At 34.1% G+C, this 27,356-nt stretch overlaps 2 protein-coding genes across 2 annotated transcripts in view; both read right to left on the minus strand.

Moving 5' to 3' along the window:
- LOC146997422 (uncharacterized) overlaps window positions 1-27,356 on the minus strand; it is a 54,381-nt gene that overhangs the window by 19,653 nt on the left and 7,372 nt on the right. Inside the window, exon 2 of the mRNA XM_085817742.1 lies at window positions 25,794-26,009. Coding sequence (XP_085673868.1) covers window positions 25,794-25,802 — 9 coding nt within the window. The 5' untranslated portion in view covers window positions 25,803-26,009. The remainder of the gene's footprint in view (window positions 1-25,793; window positions 26,010-27,356) is intronic.
- The window catches only part of LOC118185166 (uncharacterized), a 28,253-nt gene continuing 18,329 nt past the window's right edge, over window positions 17,433-27,356 (minus strand). Inside the window, exon 2 of the mRNA XM_035354998.2 lies at window positions 17,433-20,964. Coding sequence (XP_035210889.2) covers window positions 17,548-20,964 — 3,417 coding nt within the window. The 3' untranslated portion in view covers window positions 17,433-17,547. The remainder of the gene's footprint in view (window positions 20,965-27,356) is intronic.

Raw genomic sequence — 27,356 nt, forward strand, 5'->3', positions numbered from 1 at the left:
ATATATTGAACCTAGCAAGATCTCATTGTCTAGCAAACTAGTTTCTCTACTCTTCATTGAACAAATGATTACTTCTGCAATAAACCCTCCATTTCAGAAAGAACAAATATCACATTCTTCCATTCTCGCCTCCTTTTAATTCTTCAGATTGCAGCTTCTTTCTGGCTATATACGGTGTAGAAAGAAGAGTTTAGAATTCTGGGAAAGATCATTCCACAGTCTTTCTGTTAGTGAAACTTTAGGGTTACCTACATTTTCTAAAATCTTTCTTAATTATTAGGATATATATATATTAGATTTATATATAGCATCATTCTACCATAAGTATTTTGACACAAAATCTGACTTTTACTGAACTGACTTTTACTGAACAAAATTGGCATTGACATGCCAATTTTTTCCATATTTCAATTCTACTACTCACATTATGCCTAAATATTAAATTTTATAAAATTTGGTGCGAAATTCACGGAGAAATTCAAAAATTTATCTTGGTGCATTTTTCCAGTTTTGGCCAAGAATAATTTACGTGGCGAAAACTTCTTGGCGAACTTCTTAATTTTATAGCAACCTATTTTTTGTTTCTTTTTACTTCCTTGTACGAAGTAAAAAGGAAGTATTGTAATCGCGAAAAGTTTCAGGCAGCATATTTCAACGAAAATATCCATTTTGACCGCTATCGAATGCAATTTAACGATATTTTTGCGTGATATCTGTACGTAAGGACAGAATAAAAGACTCGTTTCCTCCAAAAAAAATTATAAAACTACTTTAAAATTAATTCTGAAGAGAATTTTTCGTGGCGTCTGTACGAACGTATGTACGTACGTACGTATCTCGCATAACTCAAAAACGAGTAGCCTCAGAACGTTGAAATTTTGTATATAGAACTGCTATAACATGTAGATGTGCACCTCGTAATTTGGTTGCAATCTGCTGCACCAAACGTATATAAATATATTTATATACGAGGCGTATTCAAAAACTAAGTACCGTTTTGAAAAAAAAAAAAAAAAAAAAAGTGAAACAATTTTTTCGAATCCAATTTTATTTTTACATGAAAATACATGTCTTAAACTATTTTTCAACATAGTTTCCGCCAATGATCAAACACTTTTCATAGCGGGTGACCAGTTTTTGTATACCATCGTCAAAGAAACTTCCCGCCAGTTTCGATAACCACGACTCCACAGCATTTTTCGTGTCATCATCAGATCCAAAGCGCTTGCCACCAAGCTCGCGCTTCATGTGCAGGAACAAGTGATAGTCGGACGGCGCCAAGTCCGGACTGTACGGCGGGTGATCGAACTGCTCCGAATGAAACTGTCGAATTAACGATTGATTGACACCAGCAGTATGGGGCCGAGCACTGTCATGGAGCAACACAATTCCTTTACTGAGCATTCCTCTTCGTTTCTTTTGAATGGCACGCCTTAGTTTTGTCAAAGTCTCACAATATTGTGCCGCATTAATGGTTTCACCTCTGGGAAGAAATTCAGTAAGCAAAACGCCTTTCCTATCCCAGAAGACAGTGCACATGATTTTTTGTGATGACATTGTCACTTTGAACTTTTGTTTTTTCGGAGAATGAGTGTGTCTCCACTCCATTGATTATTGTTTCGATTCTGGTGTGAAATGACGCACCCAAGTTTCATCACCTGTCACAATTTGGTTTAAAAAGTTTTCTCCCTCATCACTGTACCGCGTGAGAAATGTCAGGGCACTACCAAGTCGCTTTGTTTTGTGAACATCAGTGAGCATTTTTGTACCCATCGGGAACACAGTTTGCGATAATTCAAGCGGTCAGACACAATTTCGAACAAAGCAGTACGTGAAATTTGTGGAAATGCCTCTGAAAGAGTTGTCATTGTGAAGCGTCTGTTCTCATGAATTGCTTCATCAACTTTCCTTACTAAATCATAGGTGACAACAGAAGGCCGGCCACTCCGAGCCTCGGCGTGGACATTTGTTCGACCTGCATTAAACATTCTTACCCACTTTCTCACCATTCCATCACTTATCGCGTATTCACCGTAAACTTCTGTCACTTGACGATAAATTTCAGCCGGTTTAACATTCCTCGCGTTTAAAAATTTAATCACGGCACGAATCTCACAGTCAGCGGGAGAACTAATTGTTATATAAACATTTTGAATGTGCACAGCAAACTGAAAACACAACATAGAGCAACCAAAATGGCGACAATTGAAAGTCAGTGAACAAGAAAGGACTAGTGCGCATGCGCGGGACGCCTACCACAGAGCTGCGACGGCGCTAGAATGAAACGATACTTAGTTTCCGAATACGCTACGTATATATCCACTCTGTTACCCGGCTCAGTGATCTCAGTTTCTTTGCTCGTATATGTTTGTAAATTATACATTTTTTTTTGCTTTAAAAATGATTGAATTATGTTGTTTTTATCTTCCGGTTAAGGTTTTTATGCCTTTAGTAAGTCTGTATGCAATATTTTTAGAAGTATCAACAATTTTAAGCCCACCAGCGGCCGAGCGGTAACGTCGCTGAACACTGGTAGTTCGGTCTGAGGTTCGAATCCCGCGAACGGGCTGGCTGCATGGGTGTTTTCGTGGTTTTCCTCATGTGTAACGTTAATACGAGCCAGTTTCCCTTAAAAAGTCCTCCACGAAGGTATCCCTCCCTTTAGGCAGATAGCTCTCGAGAGCTTTGCCGTAATCTAAAAAAAAAAAAAAACCAACAATTTTAAAGTTGTTTAAGTGCCGCTAAGCCTTTTTTTTATGGCGGCCATTGATTGTTTATATTTGAAACGGCAGACTAGTGGATTTTTTTGCCAATCTAGAGAAACTTAGTTTCGCAACAACAAATATAACGCCTTTATTTATTATTGCCAATTGAATTATTCTTAATCCTTTCTGGAATTTTTCGAGGAAATAAGTGTTTAAGATTTACTTCGTAATTTTTAATATAGATATTTTGAGTTTTTATGTATTTTTGCCTTCTCGCGAAGTGAGAACTGAATTAATTGAATGAGAAATACTCAATCGTCTGTGAAAAACTGTTTCTTTTTTGTTTTGTTTGCTTAATTTCTTTTATACATCATTCAAGCTTTATTATAGTATTTGAATAGAACATGTGGCAACGATTAGATAATTCTATTCTTTAAATTATATAAATTTTGTGCATTATGAGTTATAATATGAACGAAATATAATACTGTTAAGTGAATCTAGCGCCAGAGTGTCGCTATGGTAATCAAATACTAGAGTGAATTTTAAAGAATGCATTTATTCTATTGTGGTTTATGCGCTGTCGGCGAAGTAGATTTACTTCAATCCAATAAGTTTAAATGAAATGCAAGAAAAAATGCATATAATTTAATATTCCGTACAAGGAAGTCATGTGGTATACACATCAGATTTTTTTCATTGTAGACGAGCGGAAAAAAGTCATCTTTCATACTTTCAAATAATTTTAACAAAGTTTACAAACCACTTTGGTATTATTATCGCCCATAAAAAAGATGCCAAATTTCTAAACGCTCCAATATGTAAATTCATGTATATCTTAGAAAATTTTGAATAAAAAAACTCTTTAATTTTTTACAAATGTGCCTAGATATAAATACATCTACTTTAAGATGATGTTAAAAATTTTATAGCTTATAATACAAAAATTATTTCGAAAAATTTATAAAAAATATTTAAAAATAGAAATTTTCAAAATAAATCATAAAAAATGTGCGAATTATATTTGGATTAAGCCTAAATTTCAAATTCTGGAAGAAGGAATCATGTAAGTTTATCAGGACTTGTGTTCCTCTTTACTTGCTTTGGAAACATGAACTGTCCTGACTCGGAACAGGGAGCTTACTAAAGCTATGTTCAATAAATTTGTGAAGTAGACAATACACACAGGAAGGGTATACGAAACCCTTTATTTTTCTATCTTTACAGAGGTTTCCGGAACTTCGGAATACAGAGACCAACCGCTTGTGGTCTGAACGTAAGAATATAAAAATACTAACTAAAAACTCTAACTAAGACTAACTTTGGATTAGTATACAAGTGCCTAACTTCAAGATTGGCCGTTATTTGACAAAAATCCGTATGTAGTACAGAGAGCTGCTAAAACTACGATACGTTTAAAATTATCAAGAGGACTAAACCTCTGGCCTTAAAGGCAACCAGCAAACGAGTAAAACTGCTATGGCAAGCGTCCTACTTCTAATAACTCCTTCCTCTCTCTTGCTTGGCAAAAAAGCCACAACTTAAGTACTTGGCGTTAGCAAGACAAATTTGCATAAATAAGTTAAAGCTCTTAATTCTGGCCGGAAATAGAAAATAAGAAGTGATAGTAAAGATTTAAAATAAAATAAACGTTAGTAAAACTTAGGATCCTTACATACTTCCCGCCAAAGTTAATTAGTTTGAAACTGAGGTCTAAAACGACCTTGTAGAAAACTTTTATCTCTAGAATCTAACGCAAGGCCAATCTTTTACAAACATTTCTCACTAGAAACTAGAAATTAAAAAAAGTCGTTTTTACATTATCAACTCCATGGACCAGATTTTTCATCTGTACTGCATCTAAACAGGAGTTTCTTGTTGAAATCTGGTTCCTTCCAGAGATCTGGAAGGAAAACTAGTTTAATGAAATGTTACACAATTAAATGGCAAGTAACATGAATACTTATATTTCTCTTTTAACATTCTTATTTCATTCATGACGTTATTTAATTATCTCCCCGTACTCTCTGACATGTGTTGTAAAAGAAAACACCAAACACGAGCGTGTCTATGTACAAGTGTTCAACACTACCGCCTGCAATCAAAACACTAACGTGTTAAAATTCAACATAACAAGACCTCAGAACACACCTTATATTCATCTCTAAGCCCTGAGGTACTATTCTGAAAAGTGGCTAACTCTGAAGTGTAGCGTCGGAGAGCCTAACTACATTCATTCAACCTTTAACACATATTCACAATAATTTGCTCTTTTTACAGTCAAACGAATAAGTAAAAAAATTTTTTTTGGCATTACTCTAATATTTTCACTTTTAACATATCACAGTATTTCTTAACTTTTAAAATAACAGTTCACATTGTATATAAGGGCATATTAACATGCCGTTAATTTTACGCATTTTAAAACATACATTAGTAGTACATTGTTAACTTCTATTCTTTTCCAAGGAAGTGCCAATTCTTCTACATTGAAATACTACATTTCAAAAGTCTTTCAGACTAAAACTTCTTTCTTGCCAGAATTTTTTAAATAAAATTTTATACAATAACTTTTAAAATTTTCTTAAGGTACCTATCTCAAAGATTATCAATGCTTTTAATAATAGGAATGTGTATTCAAGTATTTACACATTTTCCTATTATACATTAATTTTAGTTTTACTCGCGAGTAATTGAAAAACGTAATACCAAAATAGGTAACAACTCATTTCTCGCCTTTTTGGCGATAAAGGTAGGCCTCACATGAGGTAAAACTTCTTGAATTCTGCCACTTGCAGTAAGAATGAAAAATTAACTTAAGGCTTCAAAGTAACATAAACTTTTACTTATCTTTGTGATATTCAGACATCCTTTTTCCTGCCCAGGCTTGGAAAGTGGCGAAGACTACAGTCTGGTTAATCTTTCGTCTTGTACGGGTTCGCCCTTCGGCTCCTTCCTCCATGAGCTTTCTTTTCCTTCAAGTTCGGTCACCTTTGAAGACCTTCCTTTTAGCCTCTGCCTGTGGTCTCGGCCGTTTGATGGCAGCTGGTCTTGGCGGAACCGAGACAACTCTCTCTCGTTCTTGCCAGGATCTCGTTGCTGGCTGTTCAAATTTTTCTTGCTTCTTTGCATCTGCAGCTGTTCTTCCTTCATCAGTTCGTCGACATTTGCTGCGTAGACTCCTATCCGATGGGTAGATCTTCCGTTTTGGAGCCGGGTTATAGTTGCTGCCATTTCTCCTGGCTCTCTTTGCATTCGTCGTACTTCTCCCTTCTTCATTCTGGGGGTGGTCGTGCCCTTTCTTTTCTGGTCGGTGGAACGGCTTCTTTTTCTTGTTACCTTCAATTTTCCAACGGGGAAACTTTCTTTTCAATTGCTCCTGCCTCCTAATGGCTTGTCCTTGTGCTTGTCGTTGTTCCACCTCTGGAGCTTGTGCCTGCAGTGCCTGCCGTGCCGGATCCTGCAAAAGATCTTTAAATATTTGCATTTTATTACGGTCATAGTATGGTTTTATTTGGTCAATGTTTGCGGAGCATGTTTCACCATTCCTGGCTTTTAACACCACTACAGCGTGAGTTATTTTTTCTATGACATATGGCCCTTCAAATCGTGGAAAAAATTTGGCGGTTTTATCTTCTGGTGCTGAAGAAAGTGAATGCTTAATCTTTAATACTTCATCTCCTACTTTATAAGTAACTCCCCGTCGTTTCATATCGTAATATAGCTTCTGTTTTCTTTGTACTACTTCAGTGTTCTTTTTTGCTTCTTTAATTAATTTTTCTTTATCGCCCATTTTAATTTCTGGGGCTCTTTGAAGAACATAAAATAATTTATTTAACGGCGTTATAATCTTTCTGCCTAAAAATAACTCAGCAGGAGTTTTGCCCATCGTATCATGTTTTGCGGTCCTAAGGGCGAAAGCTAATCCATTGACATAAATATCCCAGCTTTTATGAAAATTTTTAACATAACTACGGATAATTTTCACTATATTTCTATTGACCCGTTCAGCTATATTTGATTGCGGCCGATAAGGGACCATTTTTAAATGACGTATGCCCAGTTTTTGGCACATGTCTTCAAATATATTACTTACAAATTGAGGACCATTATCCGATATAACTTTTAGGAGCGCCCCGTATTTTAAAATATATTTATTTAAAATAGAATCAGTATATTTTAAATAAATATATTTAAAAATACGGAATATTTTTATTTAAAATAGAAACTAATTTCGCGGAGGCTCGTTTTAAGGGAACAATTTCGGTCCAATTACTAAAATGATCAACCATAACAAGGAGATACTGACTTTTATTTAACTGACTTTTTGGGAAAGGGCCCAATAAATCGATGCCAATTATTTCATTTGGAAATTCGGATTTAATGCTATTTAGAAACCCGGCCGGGCGGAAATTAATATAATTAACTGCTTGACATGTTGAGCAGGACTGGACATACGCCCTTGTTAACTTTTGCAGCTGAGGAAAATAAACTGCTTCGCGTACGCATTGGATGGTTTTTCGAATACCAGCATGAGAAGCTAATGGGCAGTCGTGTAACTCCTGCAGTATATTTAATCTAAGACTAGCTGAGATAACAGGTCGAAATTCGTTGATGGAATTCGTAGTTTTTGTATAAAATAATAGACCATCTATTAGTTCGTAATGGGCCGCCCTATTTCTTATCGCCACAATATCTTGGTGGCTAAAATTTTCAGGATCCTTTAAATACTCATAAATATTTTTAAATTCAGGATCCTTACCCAGTTCGGTTATTACAGCTTCTCGGGAATGTATCGTACATGCTGTGAGCATTGCTACCTTTACAGTATTACCTTCTTCATCTATTTTTATTCTGGATAGGGCATCTGCTACGATATTTTCCTTTCCGGGGGTGTGCTTGATTACCAGATTATATTCTTGTAACTTGAGTGCCCATCTTATTAACCTTGGGGATAAGTTTTTCCCTGAGTACAATCTAGTTAACGCCGCGTGATCAGAATACACTGTTATTGGCGCCCTTCCAAAATAGACTCGGAACTTTTGCACTGCTAACAGAACTGCAAGTGCCTCTCTCTCAGTCGCGGAATAATTTCTTTGTGTTTGATTTAAAGTTCTACTAAAAAATGCCACGGGCTGCTGATTTTGCGAAAGTACCGCTCCTACCGCATAATCCGAAGCATCCGCTGAAATTTATAAATTCTCATCGTTCTCAGGAAATTTCAAAACAGGGGCTTGCGTTAATGCTTGCTTTAATTTTTCGAAAACACTATTGGCTTCGCCCGTCCACGAGAATCTTGCCTTTTTCCTTTTCAATTTTAACAATGGTTCAGCAATAGGTGAAAAATCTTTTATAAAGGACCTATAATATGAACAAAGTCCTAGAAAAGAAGAGAGCTTCTTCGCCGTATTTGGCGGCGGATACTTTTGCACAGTTATTTTTGATTCGTCCGTCTCGATTCCTTTCTGAGATATTTTGTAACCTAAGTATTTTAATTCGGGGGCTGCAAATTTGCACCTTTCGACATTAACTTTTAGACCGGCCTCATTTAATAATGAAAACACCTGTCTTAAATCCTGTACATGTTGGTCCAGATTATCACTAGTAATAATGATATCGTCTAAATAGATAAATGTGGTCTTTCCAAGAACAGGCTTTAGCACAATGTCCATACATCGCTGAAATGTTGCCGGTGCCCCTGAAAGGCCAAACGGCATACGCAAAAATGCATAAGTGCCAGACTTGGTTATAAAAGCAGTCTTAGGCACATCTTCCGGTTTAACCCCTATTTGAAAATAACCAGTCGTTACGTCTAACGTAGTCATATATTTGGTAGAAGTCATATTCCTTAGAATTTCTTCAATAATAGGTAACGGATATACCGGATATTTAGTCATGGAGTTTAATTTACGATAGTCAATTGCAAAACGCCACCTTTTCGGATGTGTTACCGGATAGTCATAATTTTTCTTACTTGAGTAAATCCGGGAATATCACTAAATAACGAAGCAAATTCACTTACCACTTGGCGAATTTTTTGTTGCTCTCCTGTAGGCAGGTGGTCGAGGTTTAACGTCGGTAGTTCTCTTTTTTCTTCTCGAACTGGTTTCATCGTCAGTTTAAGGGACGCTTCGTTAAAATCCAGCGTTGCTTCTGCCTCTGAAAGAAAATCTATTCCTAAAATGACATGTTCTTGTAAATTTTTTACGATAAAAAACATGATCTTTACTTGCTCGTCCTTGATACGAATATATAATGGTAATTTACCTATGCACTTGCATTTTTCTCCCTGCGCAGCTAACACTGTCGTATGATCCGAATTATATATGCGGTATCCACGGAAATACTTCTTAAAAAAATCTTCTGCCACACAGGAACACTGCGTGCCTGTATCCAGGTGTGCGGTGGCTGGGATGTTGTTCAGCAGAACTTCAATCTTTGGAAGAGTCAAATTTTTCACAATAACTGTATTTAACTTGAAGGAAGAAGGGTTTTCTTGGCCTTCGGATTTCCGAACCCTCCCGTCAGCAGAAATCCGTTTTAGTTTAAATCTTTTTTCATTTCAATGCTTTCCTTCTTTTTCCACTGGCCTTGAGACTTTTTTCCTGGATTGCTATTGAACTGTCGACGTTCGCCGGCTGTTTTTGGATGCTCGGGTTTCCTTGCCCACTGATTCGCTTTGCTTCCGTAGCCGTGTGCTTGACTTTCCTGTGGTCTTGGCTCACCAAATTGGTTTCGTTGTTGATATTGGCGTCTTCTTTCAATGTCCGCCGTTCTTCTACTTTCAAACTGGATTGCTAGCTCAAATAACTTTTCCAGTGTAGTCGGATTCCTTAATTCAATAAAGTCTTGTACTTGGGGAAGTAACCTTGGCAAAATCACTTGGATTATCTCAGGATCCGGACGGTTTCCATACAAGAGTTTGAAGACGTGAATTTTTCTTAAAATAAAGGTGGAAAGATTTACGATTCGTTGCTGATATATGCTGAAGAGTTCCGTTTCTAATCTTGCACGATCTCTCACGACAGGGAAGGCTTTTACTAAGGCAGTCTTAAAATTTTCGTAAGTATAGGTGGGACTTCCCGCTTGACCCAAGAGGCTTCTGCCTATACATCTGAACCAATTAAGCGCTTGGCCCCTCAAAGCGCTGGTAGCTAAGGTGACTTTCTGGAACTCATGAACTGGATACAGCATGAAGTGGTCATCTAATTTTTCGAAAAAACTGGTTACCGGTGAGTTTCCATTAAATGTTGCTTCTGGGTTCATCGATGCGCGCATGGTCTGTACGATGTACCCAAATCCTTCCAGGGCGGCAGTTGGCATTTCTGGATTCTGAGCCGCTTCAGCAGGCACCACAGGTTCTTCTTGAAACTCAGCCATGGTTATTCTTCTTCGTCGGGGGCCACTATCAGGACTTGTGTTCCTCTTTACTTACTTTGGAAGCATGAACTGTCCTGACTCGGAACAGGGAGCTTACTAAAGCTATGTTCAATAAATTTGTGAAGTAGACAATACACACAGGAAGGGTATACGAAACCCTTTATTTTTCTATCTTTACAGAGGTTTCTGGAACTTCGGAATACAGAGACCAACCACTTGTGGTCTGAACGTAAGAATATAGAAATACTAACTAAAAACTCTAACTAAGACTAACTTTGGATTAGTATACAAGTGCCTAACTTCAAGATTGGCCGTTATTTGACAAAAATCCGTATGTAGTACAGAGAGCTGCTAAAACTACGATACGTTTAAAATTATCAAGAGGACTAAACCTCTGGCCTTAAAGGCAACCAGCAAACGAGTAAAACTACTATGGCAAGCGTCCTACTTCTAATAACTCCTTCCTCTCTCTTGCTTGGCAAAAAAGCCACAACTTAAGTACTTGGCGTTAGCAAGACAAATTTGCATAAATAAGTTAAGGCTTTTAATTCTGGCCGGAAGTAGAAAATAAAAAGTGATAGTAAAGATTTAAAATAAAATAAACGTTAGTAAAACTTAGGATCCTTACAAGTTTAATAAAAAAAAAGAGATATTAATAAGTATATATCAAATTCAATGAACATTGAGGAGCTAAAATTTTGAGAGCTAATATTTTAAAAACGTTTCGCACGATTGTTACAAAACTTGGCAGTTTGGCATAATTTGAGTCATAAAATCGAAATATGGAAAAAATCGACATGTCGTTTCAGAACAAAGCCGATTTTGAGTCAGAATACCTATAATAGAACAATGCTTTATATAAATCTAATACATATTCTAAGTCGCGCTTTCGAGACATGAAAAACGCTAATTTAATTTCGTCAATCGGCCCAGTTGAACGGGAGATATAGAACTGTCCGATTTTTTTTTTTTTTTGTGTGTGTGGTGTGTATGTGTGTGCAATGTACATAATACGTACGCATGTGCGAGCACACATATGTCAAGAAAAAAATCCCTTTTGGATCCACTCTATAATCCTTCTTGGAAAAAAAAAAAAAAGAGTCCTTTATTCTGCCTGTACGTACAGACGTCAAGGGGGGGGAGCCCAAATAGATTCGGTTTAGTTTGGTTGATGTGATTGCGGCAAAGCCTTAAGAGCTATCTTCCTAGAGGAAGGGATGCCTTCGTGAAGGTCTTTCTAAGGGATACTGTCTCGTATACATGTTACACATGGGGAAAACTACGTAAGCCCATGCAGCCAGGCCGTTCGGGGGCTTCGAAACTCGGACCGAATTACCGGTGTCGGCTTCTTTACCGCTGGTGGGCCCCAGGTGGATTCGGAAACGGTCAAAATCGATATTTCCGTTGCAATATGATAATCGAAGTTTTTCGCGATACGCTATTTTCTTTACTTCGTACAAAGAAATAAAAAAGGGAACTTTTAATTTCCTCCAAAAGCTTTGTTTTCAACTATTACTTAACAGCTTGCCTCTTCAATCTGTAATACAATCCCATTAATGCCCTTGTAACGCCATGTACTTCTGTCTGACAACCTCAATAATCTCCTGGTGTAGCCTCGGGGGGCTCCAGAAAGCTATTGCTGTAGTCTGAGAAAGGCGTGGGACACATGCTTGTTTACCTCTGTTAGACACTATGCGTACCCGTCCTCAGTAACCTACCTACCTACCTACTTAAACAATCTGTTAACTCATTTTATGTTGCAGGATTCAAATATGTAACAGTGCTTGAGAGCATTTTTATAACGTCATTCATCACAATGTCATATTCTGCTAATAATTTGACATCCGATAAAAAATTAGCTATGTATGTATCTGAGGTACTTTGTATCAGCGAAAACCATTCTTATTTTTTGCTAAAGTTATCCGGATTTAATCTACCTAAAAATAATTGAAACTGATTTAATCTTTTACAGACTTTTCCAATATTTGATCAATACAGTTATTCGCTTCCCAATTTTTCTTTTCAATACAGTTTGTGATATGAGGAGAACTTCTCTCGCGCTTTTTTTTTTTTTTTTCTTATGGGTAATGTTTGCCAGTGCTCCTGTCGACCCATCTGTCCTTGAAATTAACCAACATGGTTCGCAATAGTCTTTGTTAAGTTCAAGTGAATAACGAGCAAAATCTGTCTCTAAAACGGAGTTATTAATCATTCTATAATGAATAGAAGAAAATGATCTGCTGTCTTGACTTTGGGGAAAAGCGGTATCTTTTGTCTACAAAGGCCAAAATTTAAAATAAATCTTTTCTCTTTCTGCAGCTTTTCTTATCCTTTGTAATACCTGTATCTTTTGTTTTAATACACAAAAGTGCTTTTAAAATAACGGAAAAAAATTAATTAATGTACATAATATTTGTACGGATGAACTCTATAATGTACCATATATTGAAGTAAACCAAAACAAAAATAAATAAATAAATAAATAAATGGCTAAATATTCGAATAAGACTTCATTATCATACAATTATGTATACGAAAACTAGTATTGAAATTAATGCGCCTCAGAGTTATAAACTATTTCAATCTGACAAACGAAAAGAAGTGAAAAACTGTGAAAGAAATAGGAAACATAAATAGAAATCAAGAGGAGAGACGGTTCTAACCTTTTTCTAGCTTTTATTCCAGATTAAACCGTTATCGTAAGATTTATGTAAATAAATTAATTGTAGAACGAAGCTTTAAAGCAAGCATTGGCGCAAAGTCTACAATGCCCAAGAAAAGTAGTAATTCTTACCCTCAGTCAACTCATTCGAGTTCTGGGAATTCTAGTGGACTTGAAGAGTTCTTCATTTTTGTCGTCTTTGTCGCATGCTGGCCCCAAAAAATTAAGGGCTTGGTCTTACAATAAAACCGAGGAACAGTTTGTCTCTTGTTAATCACTAAAGACTTGAAAATTCCTTTTTAGAAGGGAATCAAAATAAAAGCATATAGCTTCTCTGCTTTGTATTCATTTGAAGTTTTGGTGTATGTAACACTTAGTTGAGCTTTTTTGTCTGCTTCCAGGAACCCTCTAATTGTGTCATATGACACAGAAGGCGCCTGGAAATTTAAAAGAAGACGGATTCTGATATATATTTTCTAAATTACTTTGGTTTTCTACTCTTAACTATATTAGAGAGTTCCTTTTAATTAATATTTTGATTCTTAGTCAATTTGTTCAAAATTTCTCAAAATTTCTTTTGTTTAAATTTTTTAGTAATTCAGTACATTTGGTTTTGCTTTTGGTTTTGAATATTACTATACCCATGCCTATATGGATGACGAAACACGAATTGAGTAATTGAAGAGTTAGGTTTGGAGGCAACTTCCCCTTGACAAGATCTGTCTCCTGCCTGATCAACAAGTATTCACTAACGCAAATTAATTTAGTAGCCCACCAGCGGCCGAGCGGTTAAAGCCGCTGAAGAGTGGTAGTTCGTTCCGGGGTTCGAGTCCCGGCGAACGGGCTGGCTGCATGGGCGTTTTCGTGGTTTTCCCCATGTGTAACGTGGATACGAGCCAGTTTCCCTTAAAAAGACCTCCACGGGGCATCCCTCCCTTTCCGTGTAGTGCCTAAGGGCGGAACACGTAATAAATAAATAAAAAAGTTAATTTAGTCTTAGAAATTTAAAAAAAAATTTTAGGATTAATTTTTTGGAATATTATATATTTTTCATGGTTTTAGGATACTTGCACTTAATTTACATATGCTCTAAATTTAAATGATATTGTAAATTAGTTCGCAGCAATAATTAATCTGTTATTTGAATGCAATTAAAATTTCATAATTTAAAAAATTTTAATTAACTTAAAATTAGCTTTATACGAATAGAGAATGCTTATTAAATTCAAATTTCATTTTTAAGTTTAAACATATAAATGTAGTTCAACAGGACATTCAATCCCCTATCCGACGGCATTCTTTACATACCCTTACTTACGCCACTGATTGCATTATATATTAAGTTTACACTTCAAGCTAAAAAAATGAAGGGGACTCAATTTTTGTAACACTTTTTTAAACAGGTAATAACTCAAACTTTAAAATGAAAAACAACCAAATAAGTTACAAAAAAAGAACAAGTTATAAAATGAAAAAAAAAAAAAAAAAAAAAAAAAAAAAAAAATGAATGAAGAGCATAAAAATTATTTAAACATATAATAAAATTTATGGAATAACGTCACTGAAGATAAAAAAATTGTCATAGGATTATGTAGTTAATGTCATAGGATTGCTAATTACTCAAGGTACCACTTAGTTGGTATTTCTTTTTGGACATTCTTCACTACTTTTGGTTTTGACTTTTACCCTTGCTTGCATGAATGGCGAAACACGAATTGAATGATTGAAGAGTTAGGTTAGGAGGCAACTTCCCCTTGATAAGCCTGTCTGCTGCCTGCTCAACAGTCATTCACTTATGCATTTAAAAAAAAAAAAAAATTTAGATTAATTTTAATTTGCTAAATTGGTGAATTTTTTTACATGTTTTGGTTTTGCATTTAATTTACTTATGCAATCTGAATTTAAATGATATTGTAAATTAGTTCTAAAATTAATTCTTTTATATGTTTGCGCATTATTGGAACTTTAAATTTGCTTTTTTACGTATTTAAATTTTTGTTAAAAAAATATATATAAAACAGTTCTTTTAAAAAACAAAATATAAACATGCATTAAAATATAATATTTTCGTACATGCGTTTTCTCAGCGTGAAGACTGCTGAGAAATTATCAGTAAAGACATAAAGTAAGAAACTTAGAACTAACTTTTCACAAAGACCAAAAATTGAAATTCATAATAAATAAATTTCATATAATCCTACAAATTCAATAAAGAATTTAAAAAATGTTAAAACCAAAACTTTCCAAACAAACAATACCCTAATTAAAAAAATTAATCAAATTTAAAGAAAAACGAACATAATAGAAGAGAAATTCCATCAACTTCAATGCTACTTCGTCAGGAGTAGGAACACTGAAATCAATTGAAAAGTCTCTTCCACAAAAATCCTTTCTTTTCTGTATCCAGAATTAGCCGATGAACCATTTCAATGTATTTTAATTATAATAGTTCACCCGAAAATTCTGGTCGCTCCCCAAAGCAAGGGAAAAAAACAAATTAAATTCTAATAAAAATTTTGTACCTTAAATAAAGAGAATTCTATTCAAAGAATTTTCTTTCAAAACTTTAGTGAAAAATTCAAATCAACGTTTTAAAACAAAAAGCGTATAATCCTAAGAATTGAAAAAGTAAGTGAAATTATAAAACTTTAGTGAACACTTTTTAATTACTTCTTGTGAGTTTTAATTCTTTTTCTGAAGTTTTATAATTTCACTTACGTTTTAAATTCTTTGGATTATATGCTGTTTGTTTAAAGGTAAAATTTTGATTTGAATTTTTAATTGAAGTATTTTTATTATTTTATTTACGTTTTCAAATCTTTAAATAGAATTATCTTTATTTAAGGTACAAGCTTCTAATTAGAATTTATATTGCTTTTTTTTTGCTTCGGAGAGGGAACATAATTTTCGGGTGAACTATTATAATTAAAATACATTGAAATGGTTCATCGACTAATTCTGGATACAGAAAAGCAAGGATTTTTGTGGAGGAGAGATTTCAGATGATTTCAGTGTTCCTTCTCCTGACGAAGTGACATTGAAGTTGATAGAATTCCTCTTCTAATATGTTCGTTTTTCTTTAAATTTCATTAATTTTTTGAATCGGGGTATTGCTTGTTTGAAAAATTTTGGTTTTTAACATTTTTAAAATTCTTTATTGCATTTATAGGATAATTTGAAATTTATTAATTATGAATTTCAATTTTTGGTCTTTGTACAAAATTAGTTTTAAATTTCTTACTATATATATATACATTTCTTACTATATATATATATGACATAATGTACTTAAATTCATATGACATAATGAAGATATACTGAGACCAAGCCCCTAATGAAGATATATCGGGAGATGTAAAATCCATTTGCCTTTACTTCTGCACTTTTTTCACTTTTCTATTGTGCTAATTTTTGTTCGAATTTTGTTTTTTACACAAGGTTAGTCTAGGAATTTTGAAACAGGAGTCATTTACTTGTTAGTATTTTACATTTGCTCAAGAAAATATACCAATTCATTATTTTAATGGCTCATTTGATTTAAAATTTGCTTTATTTTAATTTTAAATTTAATATGTATGTTCAGAAATTACTGTTTCAAATATATTTCAGCTTTTTATCTTTTTCTTTTATCATGGATTACAGTATGGTTCTAATTCAAACCAATATATTCACGACTTCCAGCACTTGCTATTTTGACGATACCATGGTATATGCATTTTCACTCTTCCTATTCACATTTATGCTCGTTTACCCTTAAACTCAGGAAATCTCAGAAAATTCTCTCACAGTTTTTTGACATAATTTTGTAATTTATTGCTAAAAGAGTAATTCATATATTTTAACATTTTACGTGAAAGACTCAAAACCTGTTCCCATAATACGTAAAAGCATAGCAAAATGTTATCATCGAAAAATATTTTTATTCAATATAAACAATACCTTAAAATAATTTTATTTCATCAGCTGGTCAAACCAAATCAAACGCCCTCAGTTTATTGCATTGTATTTATATTGCACAATCAGCCTGTAGAGACATAAGGATTTTTGAAGTAGGAGAAATAAAAAAAGAGTAATGCCCTCGGCGGGACTCGAAGTTGGACCTCACGAATATGTGCCGGGTGTGCTGCTGTTACACTACGAAGGGATGCAGAAAGGAGGGAGAAAATACCTTACATACTTCCCCTTTTAAAGGGCGAATGGGGATTAGGGAACCCAATCGCCAAATCCTGTTGGTGAAGAATCATCATCCACCAATTTTTTAGCTCGGGCGCCACTGTAAAGCCATTACTTTTTTTATGTGGGAGACGTGAAAAATGAACAATACCATCGCCGGGACTCGAACCTGGACCTCTCGAATACATGCCAAGTGTGTTACCGTTATACCACGAAGGCATGAGGAAAAGAGGGAGAAAATAACTTACAAACCTTCTCTTATCTAATTAATAAACAAGTAATTATAAATGGATAAATGCATAGTTTTACTAATATATTAATCCTAGATTCAAATATTTTCAAAGCCGGTATAAATACTTTAATCCTTGATTAATTTATGATTTAAAATACTTCTTTTGAATTGCAGGACAAAACTATCATATTTCAAGAATTTTGCTATTTTCTGTCCTCTTCAAGCGTTTTATTCAAAAACATAATGATCGAAATCTAGATAAAAATCATTTAGACAGAGCTTTAGAGATTGAGTTTTTTTAATGCAAAATGTTTATTTAAATGATTATTTAATACTTGAAAAACTCATTATTACAAATGACATGTAAGAAATAAAGGGAAATAAAGGCCATGATGTTAACGGAAAAGGAATGTGTAATTATGCCATCTTTTGCAATTTTTGATAAGCTTACGTGAGTCTGAAAAACAATCTGTAGCTGATCTATTTATTTCTCTTTCTAATTCTTCAGCAGTCGAAACACGAGCTTCAACAAATAATTTTTCCATAGTTTCAAGAACCTTTTCATCTTCGATAAATTCTAACATTTTATCTATAAATTCAGTAGGTAAATCTTTCTTATTCAGAATGTCACAAAAGCTTTGAATTATGGGATTTCCATGAGAGATGAAATTTCTTAGATTTAGTCCTGAGAATAAACTGTTCGATTTTGTCCATAAATCCTTCAACCCTTTATGTTTATGTAAAGAGTTCATGCAATCAAAAAGAATCATTTCTAAAGAGATTTGGATTTCAGTTTTTTCCATATAACGCTCGATCATAAGAGTTCTGGCGAGTTCTTGACATTTTCCACTTTTTTCATTCCACATTCTTTGAATCTGTTCATTTTCATTTATCAGGATATTTTTCATCATTTGTATTCTGTTTCTTAAGAAGTTTAATTTATGTTTCACAAGATTGAGCAGCTTTTTTTTAACTTTCCTAGGACACGCGGGGCCAATATTCGAGATTATCGCTTCGTATTCGGATTTTGTTAATACTTTCTTAAGAAAAATGTTTTCTTCTATATCCCTAGCACTGTTCAACGCTACTAAAGCTTCTTTCGTATTAGTTCCGAAGTTTTTCCTTAAAACATTTCTCTCGGCTTTCCTTATATGTAAATCTTTAAATTTTGTTTTTCTTTCATCATCCGAAATTATTTGTTCCCCTTTTAAGCAGGCTTTTAATATCTGCTTTGCTTCTATCTCCTTACGAAACCCTACGGGTAGGCCTTTTTTGATGAGGCGTTTTTCTCTCGGTGTAAAATATTGATAATTTCTAACAGCATTATGGAATAATTGTATGTGCTGGCATTCATAATATGGTTCGTTACTTATATTCACAAATATTTCTCCAATATGGAACCGAATATCATCTATAAACTTAAGAAGAATGTTTTTCGTCTCATCATCCAGTTTTTCGCTCTTACAAAGCTTTATACACTGATCACATAATTCAACTTTTGTTTTGAGAGCTGATGAGTTCTTGGCAATGAAAAGGAAAACCGGAAGAAAATACTTCAGCATATCTTTTACGGTTTCTGTTCGTATTTCATTATTTGCACAAGATGACTGTGAGACATTAATTTTTTTATTATTAAGAAAATTATTTAAATAATTTAAAATGTTTTTAGCCGTTGTTTTATATATAAGCTTCCCTGTTTCGTCTAATGATTCTTTCATTATCTTAATATTCTTACAGTCGTCGCGAAAGATACTGCGATGGTGAACATTTGAAGCAGTACCGCAGTATCTAATCTCTTGTGATGACGCAAGCTTCAGTCCTCTATGTATTAAGTATTGCTGTAAATCTAAATACAGATTAAATCGCAAATGCGTACGTGTATACATTAGATTTTGAAACTCTTTTTGAATAATCATAAAACGAGAAATGTCCTTTTCCATAGCAAGCCTAAATTGAGAGGAATGCGCATAATAATGGGATAAACAACTGTTACGAATTTTTAAGAAATGTTGTTCAACCTCTTGTGTTAAGTACGCACCCAGTAAGTAACAAAATTTAGACGAATTGTTATTTGATGGACATAATTCTCCTATTACTTGGAGCGCCCTTTCAATTAAAAGAACAGAAATAGATTTATTTAGGTCATTCATATTTTCATCAATAATTGTTTGCGCAGCTGCGAACAGGTAGTGGTTAAACCTCCTGCATCGAAACATATCCATGACCACTGATAAAGAAGATAAACTCCTTCTGATCAAATCTTTATCTTTTTCATTTCGGAAGAGAGTGGCACCTTTAAATTCGTTTATAAACTTAGAAATCTCATGTTGAAGGTAAAGTCTTTCATAAATGGCTGGCAACATTTTAGATTTGTTTTTTGCAAACTCGCATTCTTCACGACTCATAGTACAGTTTACGCACTGTACTTCATGTTTAAATGGCGTAATGCCTCTGCGAATCAAAATTAAAATATAAAATGATTGAGTAAGACATTCGAATGTATCTGTGTACTTTAAATATTCTTGAATATGAAAAACGTTTTCAAAAAATAAGATGCAAGCAAAAGCATCTAAATTTTCGTAATAGTCAAAACAATTTATGTAATCAAACAACTCGTCATCTGCATCTATCTGAGGCCCATTTGAAAAGTAAAAAAAATTAAGGTAACACTCTAAAATACCCAAGATAACGTTTTTACCTTTTTCAAATTGAATAATATCGGAAACGGGTTTTCCTGCAAAACTGTCTTCTATATTCTTAATTTTAATCATTACTTCTTGCTGAAATTCATTAAACTTGTGATACAGTCTTGAGATCCTTAAAATTCGATCGTTATTGCTGGAATTATTCATCTCTACCCTTAAGATCTCGCCAATTTTACGTAAATTTGTTAGATAGTTTGTTTTTGGATCGTCTGTCTGATTATTGAATAACTTAGAACCAATTTTATATTTATACAGAATCTTAAGGTACTTAGAATCAACGTGATTTATTGCGTCGTAAAACCCCGAGTGTCCGTTTATAAAAACTAAGGGATCAGTCTCGAACCCAGCTTCTGATAGTTTGACAGCAACATAGGGGTTATTATAGATGGAAGGCAACATTTCACTTGTCGATGAATCGCTTAGAAGGCACTTTATAAAATGTTTATCGTTATTGGTCATTTGCCACAGTCTTTCTATAGCTTCAGTACTTCCTTTTATCATTTTAAATAGAGCATTAAAAACTTGCTGTCGTAGAGGGAGCACTTGTTCAGGAAATAAACCTAAATTGAATGCATTATTTCTATCGAATAATATTATAATATTATTATATTCTGGATTGTTATCAGACTGGTAAGTCTTTATACTCCACTTCTGAATTCCTTGGTCGTCTCTCTGCGTAAAAACATAGATGCAACATTGCAACATAGAAGAAGCTGTCTGTAGTTTACGTGGTATGCTTGAAAACGCTTTCCCTGTCTTAAAACGTTTTGAAAGTTTTGTTAGATTTGACATAAAAGTTTTTAACTTTTCACGCATGTACGTTGATTCGAAAATGCTGAGCCTGTCTTCCGAAAACGGGTTGAAATTACTTATAATCTCCTCCATTTTTTTTATTTCTGTATTAGGTATTCCTAAACATTTTATTCGATAATTAAAGGTAAGTTTTTCCTCAGATAGTAGCAGGTAAGCTAAAATTAGAGACCAATGCAGATTTTCCTCTGTTGGCACTCCAATCTCCCAGCATTCTGCAAATGAAGGTACTCCAGTCGATGTCAAGTCCCATAGCTTGGGAACGAGTATATTTCCTTCGGTCTTCGCCAGCTGCATCTTAAAAAGAAAATACTTATTTTTAATATTATGAAAACTACGTAACGTATCACTAAATATTAAATTTAAATATAATCTAAAATCAGAGCCATATACAATTAAAATGAACAGATTTCTAAAACTTAAGCGCGAGAGAGGAAATTCAACGTGACTGGTAAAGTTATACTTCGATTGTTTCGAAACTTTTTCTGACTTCACATCACTATGATTTTATCTTAAATTGGATGTTTGAACCTATGTTAAAATCTTTGACAATCTGTTCCAAATGCCTATTTCGCACGAATAAGAATGTAAGAGAAATTCTAAATAGAGTAAGAACCTATATTAAATAAGAAAAAATTGTATTAGCTCTCATTTCAAAGCAAACTTCTGTAAGAAATAGCTGACAGCAGCGGAGGACCTCTGATAGAGTAAGTTCTTGATTTCTTGATTTACCGCCTTAATATTAGGTATTTAGTCTTTGAATCTTAGCGAATCACATATAAGATAGAATTTTATAAAATAATATGTGTTTTTTGTTTTCCTTGCCAGTAACGGAAGTAAATTTGTGTTAAGTTCGTTTCTGTATTTCTAGCAGAAGTATCAAATAAGTTTTATTCGATTGATTTTACATCAATGTTGTGTTCATTGCTTTCTGAGTTTACGATAGAAGTCGCGATGAAATTTCGTCTTGCAAACTTAAAGATTAAACTAGTTTATTCTGGGCAAATTTGAATTTAACCTTACACGTTCAGGACTGAAACATTACAAAAAATATTTAGATACATTTGTAATCATTTATCGCAAAGCGTACATTAAAAATATTTATACGTAAATGATGCAGACAAATGAAATTTACCTTAATAAAAATTGACATCTCCTCTGATCTTTATAAAAACCCTGCAGTTACTTTCCATACCTTCAAATCAGTAATACAAGAGGTAACTGCCATTCTTTTAATATTGCAATTCCAAGCTCTTTAATAACTGGAAAGAATAAAAGGATAGATGAAGCACATCCAAGAATAACCAAAGATTTTCGATAGACCAGAGATTGGGCGAGTATGGCGGCTAGTCTAAGCGAGCTGTTTGTTCACTGAGGTTCTCATCCATTAGATTTACTTCATACGGAGAGAGTTGAAGCAGTCGTGGTGTGGTGGTCTGCACACTGGGCCGGTATTCCAGAGGTCCGCGGTTCGATTCCCTGCGAAGGCGTTGTTAATTTTTCATCTTTCCTGCTCCCAAAATACCTAATGTCTCTACAGTGGCGCCCGAACTAAAAGGGTGATGGATGATGCTTTCTCCCCATCCAGGATTTGGCGATTGGGTCCCCTAAAAACCCCAGTCGCCCTTTAAAAGGGTGAGTATATAGGGTATTTCTCCCTCCTTCCTAGCGTGCCTTCGTGGTGTAGTGGTTCTGCACGCTGAGCCGATATTCCAGATGTCCGTGGTTCGATTCCCGGCGAAGACGATTGCTCATTTTTCATCTTGCCTGCTTCCAAAAAAATAACTAATGTCTCTACAGCATCTAGTTAGACTTAAAATAATACTATAAGTTTCTGTACTGTGTACTTTAAAGTTACAGTTGAATGTGAAGAATCTTAAGAACTGATAAGCGAATAATCACTTGAGTTCGTGGTACAGAAAACAACAAGATAGAAGGGTGTGTAAGAAATTTTTATGTGGAAATATATTTTAATCGCCAAAGAGGGCGTAAATCTTTAATGATGTTATACTTCTTGTTCTTGGATCTGGCAGTGCCAGTTGAATGTGTGTTAGACTTGAATAAACTTGGCAGTTTTGAAACCTGATTTGTAATACTGTAACTACTTTCTGTTTAACATCTGAAACTGCTTCTACTTCAGGAATAATATTTTTACAAAATAACTTATTATGATTTAAACCATTACACAATTCACAAGGCTGAAGTTTCATTTTACATCTGGAAGATACATGACCTCTCTTAAAACGCCTATAACAACGTCCATGGTATTTTAATACCGCTCTTTTTTGCTCATTTGTTTTCTCACATTTTCCTACATCATGTGTATTTTGATTACAATAGAAACAATATGGCTTAGTCACTGTGGCTAACGCCGAAGCAAGTAGGAACGCTGCCCCTTTTAAGTAATTATTTTTATTCTGCTTAACTCCGTAATTTGTGTCCCTTTTCTTTGAGTTTATTATTAAATTAGAAGCTTCCCGACTCTCAACCTCCAATCTAATGAATTCGAGAAGTTCCGTTAGGCTATATCGCAGTTTAGAGTTTCTTTTTCTATTAAACTCTATCCCTTTGTGATGTTATGTGTGATTTGAATTAGTGTTTTTTAAACCAGGATAACTTGAAAATCTTGACGCTTATTATAATATTTTATATTTTTGGCGCCCAACAGTTGCGCACAAACAGTTTTTTGATTTAGAATACAGTGTTTTTTCGTGTAACTGAAAAATTATTCCTTTGCACTGAACGTGACAGGATAAACGTTCAGAATACTTGTGAATGTGCTTCACCAGGAAAGTGAGTTCCTAAATTAGGATTATACCATTTGAAGCCTGCACCAAGTAAGAGAATAAAATTACTTTTGTTGTTATTATGGCAAACGATATTATTTAAATTGAAAGCTACTAGAAAAACTTTGAGACAAGCTATTTCTAAAATAATAAATGTTGTAGAATTTGAAATTAAAAAAGACATTTGGGATAAGAATATGGTAGAAGAAAATGTGCTTTTACTTACTTCTAAACAGTCTGCGTTGAAAGAAATTAATGAAAAAATATTGGATTGTTTTAAAGGGGATGAGTCTGAAATTGAGAAAGAATGTAATACTGTGTTAGAGTATGATGAAAAAAAAACGAGTTTATGTATTTTTAGGGCTAAAAAGAAACTTAATTTAAATTCTCCGATAGTGAGCATTGAAAGTGAATTGCCTGGTAACCATACTGCTGCCGTAAAGGTCGAAAACAAAACTAACATTCGGTTACCTAAAATTTCAATTCCTAAATATTATGGTGATCCTAGTTTATTTTTGGAATTTTATAATTCTTTTGAAAATGCTATTGGTAATAAGAATGAGTTAACAAAGGTCGGGAAGTTTACCTATCTTAAATCCTTACTCGCAGGACCTGCTTTAAGTGCAGTATCTGGGTTTGCACTATCTAGTGAAAATTATGACGTTTCTATAAGTTTATTTAAAGAACGATTTGGACGAACAGATTTGGTAATATCTTCGCACATGAATAAACTTTTGAATCTTGAACCGGTTAGAAGTTCATCCAATGTGAAAGCACTAAGAATACTTTACGATTCTTGTGAAATCAATATACGAAGTTTAAATTCATTAGGTATTGTGTCGGAAGCTTACGGAACCCTTTTAGGACCTGTTATTTTAAAGCTTTTGCCAGACGATATGAATCTGGAGTTTAATAGAAAAAGAAACTCTAAACTGCGATATAGCCTAACGGAACTTCTCGAATTCATTAGATTGGAGGTTGAGAGTCGGGAAGCTTCTAATTTAATAATAAACTCAAAGAAAAGGGACACAAATTACGGAGTTAAGCAGAATAAAAATAATTACTTAAAAGGGGCAGCGTTCCTACTTGCTTCGGCGTTAGCCACAGTGACTAAGCCATATTGTTTCTATTGTAATCAAAATACACATGATGTAGGAAAATGTGAGAAAACAAATGAGCAAAAAAGAGCGGTATTAAAATACCATGGACGTTGTTATAGGCGTTTTAAGAGAGGTCATGTATCTTCCAGATGTAAAATGAAACTTCAGCCTTGTGAATTGTGTAATGGTTTAAATCATAATAAGTTATTTTGTAAAAATATTATTCCTGAAGTAGAAGCAGTTTCAGATGTTAAACAGAAAGTAGTTACAGTATCAGATTCTAAGCAGAATGTAGTTGCATCCCTGTCGTTTAACTCTAAGACTGTTTCTGAAACTGCTGATAAAGGTGTATATTTACAAACTTGCGCTGTTTACGCTTCAGATACAGATAATATTAGAAGCCAAATAGTAAAAATTTTAATTGATAGTGGATCACAGAGGTCATTTATTAGATCTGATTTAGCTAAAGAACTAAAATTAAGGACTTTAAGGAAAGAAAGGTTATATATTTATTCCTTTGGGTATATCCCAGGTAGACTAATGGAATATAATGTTGTTCAAATTACCCTGAAAAGTATACATTGCCCTAATGACTCAATCACTGTTGAAGCTTTTGTTACAGATACACTTTCTGAAGCGATCAAAAAAATTCCCTCCAAAAACATTTTAGAAATATTAAAATCAGAAAATCTAAAATTAGCCGATAATGGTGAAGCAGCTCAAAAAAAAAATATTGTTAGGATCTGATTCATGTTGGGAAGCTCAAACAGGCGAAAAGAAAAGAGTAAGTAATAAATTATTTGCGACGTCTTCTATATATTTTTGGTCCTTGGTTGGATCTTTGGAAGGTGATCAGTCTAGTGCCTGTATTTTTACAACTCGTACTTCTCATTGCTTGAAGGAAGATAATAATTCAGTTAATGACTGTTTGCGAAGGTTTTGGACCACTTGGACTTAGAGCAAAACGAGAATCCTGACGATAAATCAGTCATTGAGAAATTTGAAAAAAGAATTGCATTTTACTAATGGTAGATATGTAGCTCATTTCTTATGGAAATCACATCATGTATACTTGGGTAATTTCGAAAATACCAAGCGACGTTTAGTATCTTTGGTTAATAAACTAAAAAATGATGAATGGCTTATAGAGAATTATGATAGCATAATAAACGAACAGTTAAAAATTGAAATAATTGAAAAGTGTGAAATTGAAAGTTGTGACAGTAGTAAAATGTATTACATGCCACATTCTCCAGTGGTAAGAAAAATGTATCAAAATCTAACGTCCGCATCGTGTTTGACGCATCTTCGAAGTGTAATGGGGTATCTCTGAACAATTGTTTGATGTCAGGCCCAAATTTGAATCCTTCTGTTTTGGACTTGATATTGCGGTTCAGACGATACAAACATGCGTTCTCAGCAGACATTGAAAAGGCCTTTCTCCAGATTGGAATCTCTGAAATTGATAGAGATGTATTAAGGTTTTTATACTTTGATAATAATTACAATTTGAAACATTAGAGAATGACTCGCGTTCCTTTTAGTGTGTCATGTAGCCCTTTCATTCGGGCGTGCACTATAAAAAAGCATATAAAGAAAATAGAGTTAGAAAATCCAGATATTTTTGAGATGTTGAACTGTTTGATCTACGTAGATGATGTTTTCTATGGTGGAAATTCCGTAGAAGAGGCTTTTAAGTTTCGTACCTATTGCGTGCTTAAAGATGCCGGAATGAATTTGCGTCAGTTTAATACAAATTCAGAGAAACTCAAAAAACTTTGGGATGATTGTGGAATAATTAAGTCAGAAATGAACTAAATAGTTCTTTAAAAGTATTAGGGCTTAACTGGTGTACGAGTAAAGATGTAATTTCCTTGAATATAGACAACTTGTGCGAAACATTAAATAGTTGTAGAAAAACCACAAAAAGAAATATATTAAAGGTGACTGCTATTAAAGGTGCTACTATTTTCGATACAGCAGGTTTCTTGGCGCCATTTGTATTACGTGCAAAACTGATAATGCAAAACCTTTGGCAGTTGGGTTTAGAATTTGGCGACGAAGTTCCAACTGAATGTAAGCAGTTGTGGGCCGACTGGAGCGGTGAAATTGAAAAGTTAAAGAAATTTGAAATTTCTCGAGAATATTTTCCTGGCAAATTGAATCAAAATAAAAATATCGAACTTCATTTATTTCGTGATGCATCTATGAAAGCGTACGGTTCAGTTCATATTTTAGATGGTTAAAGAAGGACAGGTAGCATTCATTATGGTAAAATCTATAATTGCACCAATAAAACAAAAACTCACATTTCCAAGGCTAGGAGCCTTAACATCGGCAAGACTTACTAAAAATTTAAAAGAGCTGTTTTCAGTTCATGAAGTATTTATCTGTGGACTGACAGTATGATAGTGGTTCACTGGATTTATAGTGCTCCTGAGGGATGTAAAATGTTTGTATAAAATCGAGTATCTGAAATACAATCATTAACTTTCCCAAATAACTGGAGACATTGTAATGGGAAGTTCAGTCCAGCTGACATATAATCTCGAGGATGTTCAGCCGAATATTTGTTGTCTTCAAGATTATGGCAGTCTGGGCCAGACTGGTTAATTGAATCAGTGAGTGCTTGGCCTAGTAAATTTATTGCAACAACGGAGTTTTCTAATTCTGAATTAGAGCGGAAAAAGTGTATAAAGGATACGACAATACTACCGTCTATTGCAGAAAAATCTTGAAAATTATCTTAAATTAATTAGAGCTATTAGAGTGACTGCATGGATATTTAGATTTATTCACAATC

Source organism: Stegodyphus dumicola, chromosome 5, assembly GCF_044657685.1.
Source record: "Stegodyphus dumicola isolate Sdum_Otavi_A_Nest chromosome 5, ASM4465768v1".
NCBI classification, from domain to species: Eukaryota; Metazoa; Arthropoda; class Arachnida; order Araneae; family Eresidae; genus Stegodyphus; species Stegodyphus dumicola.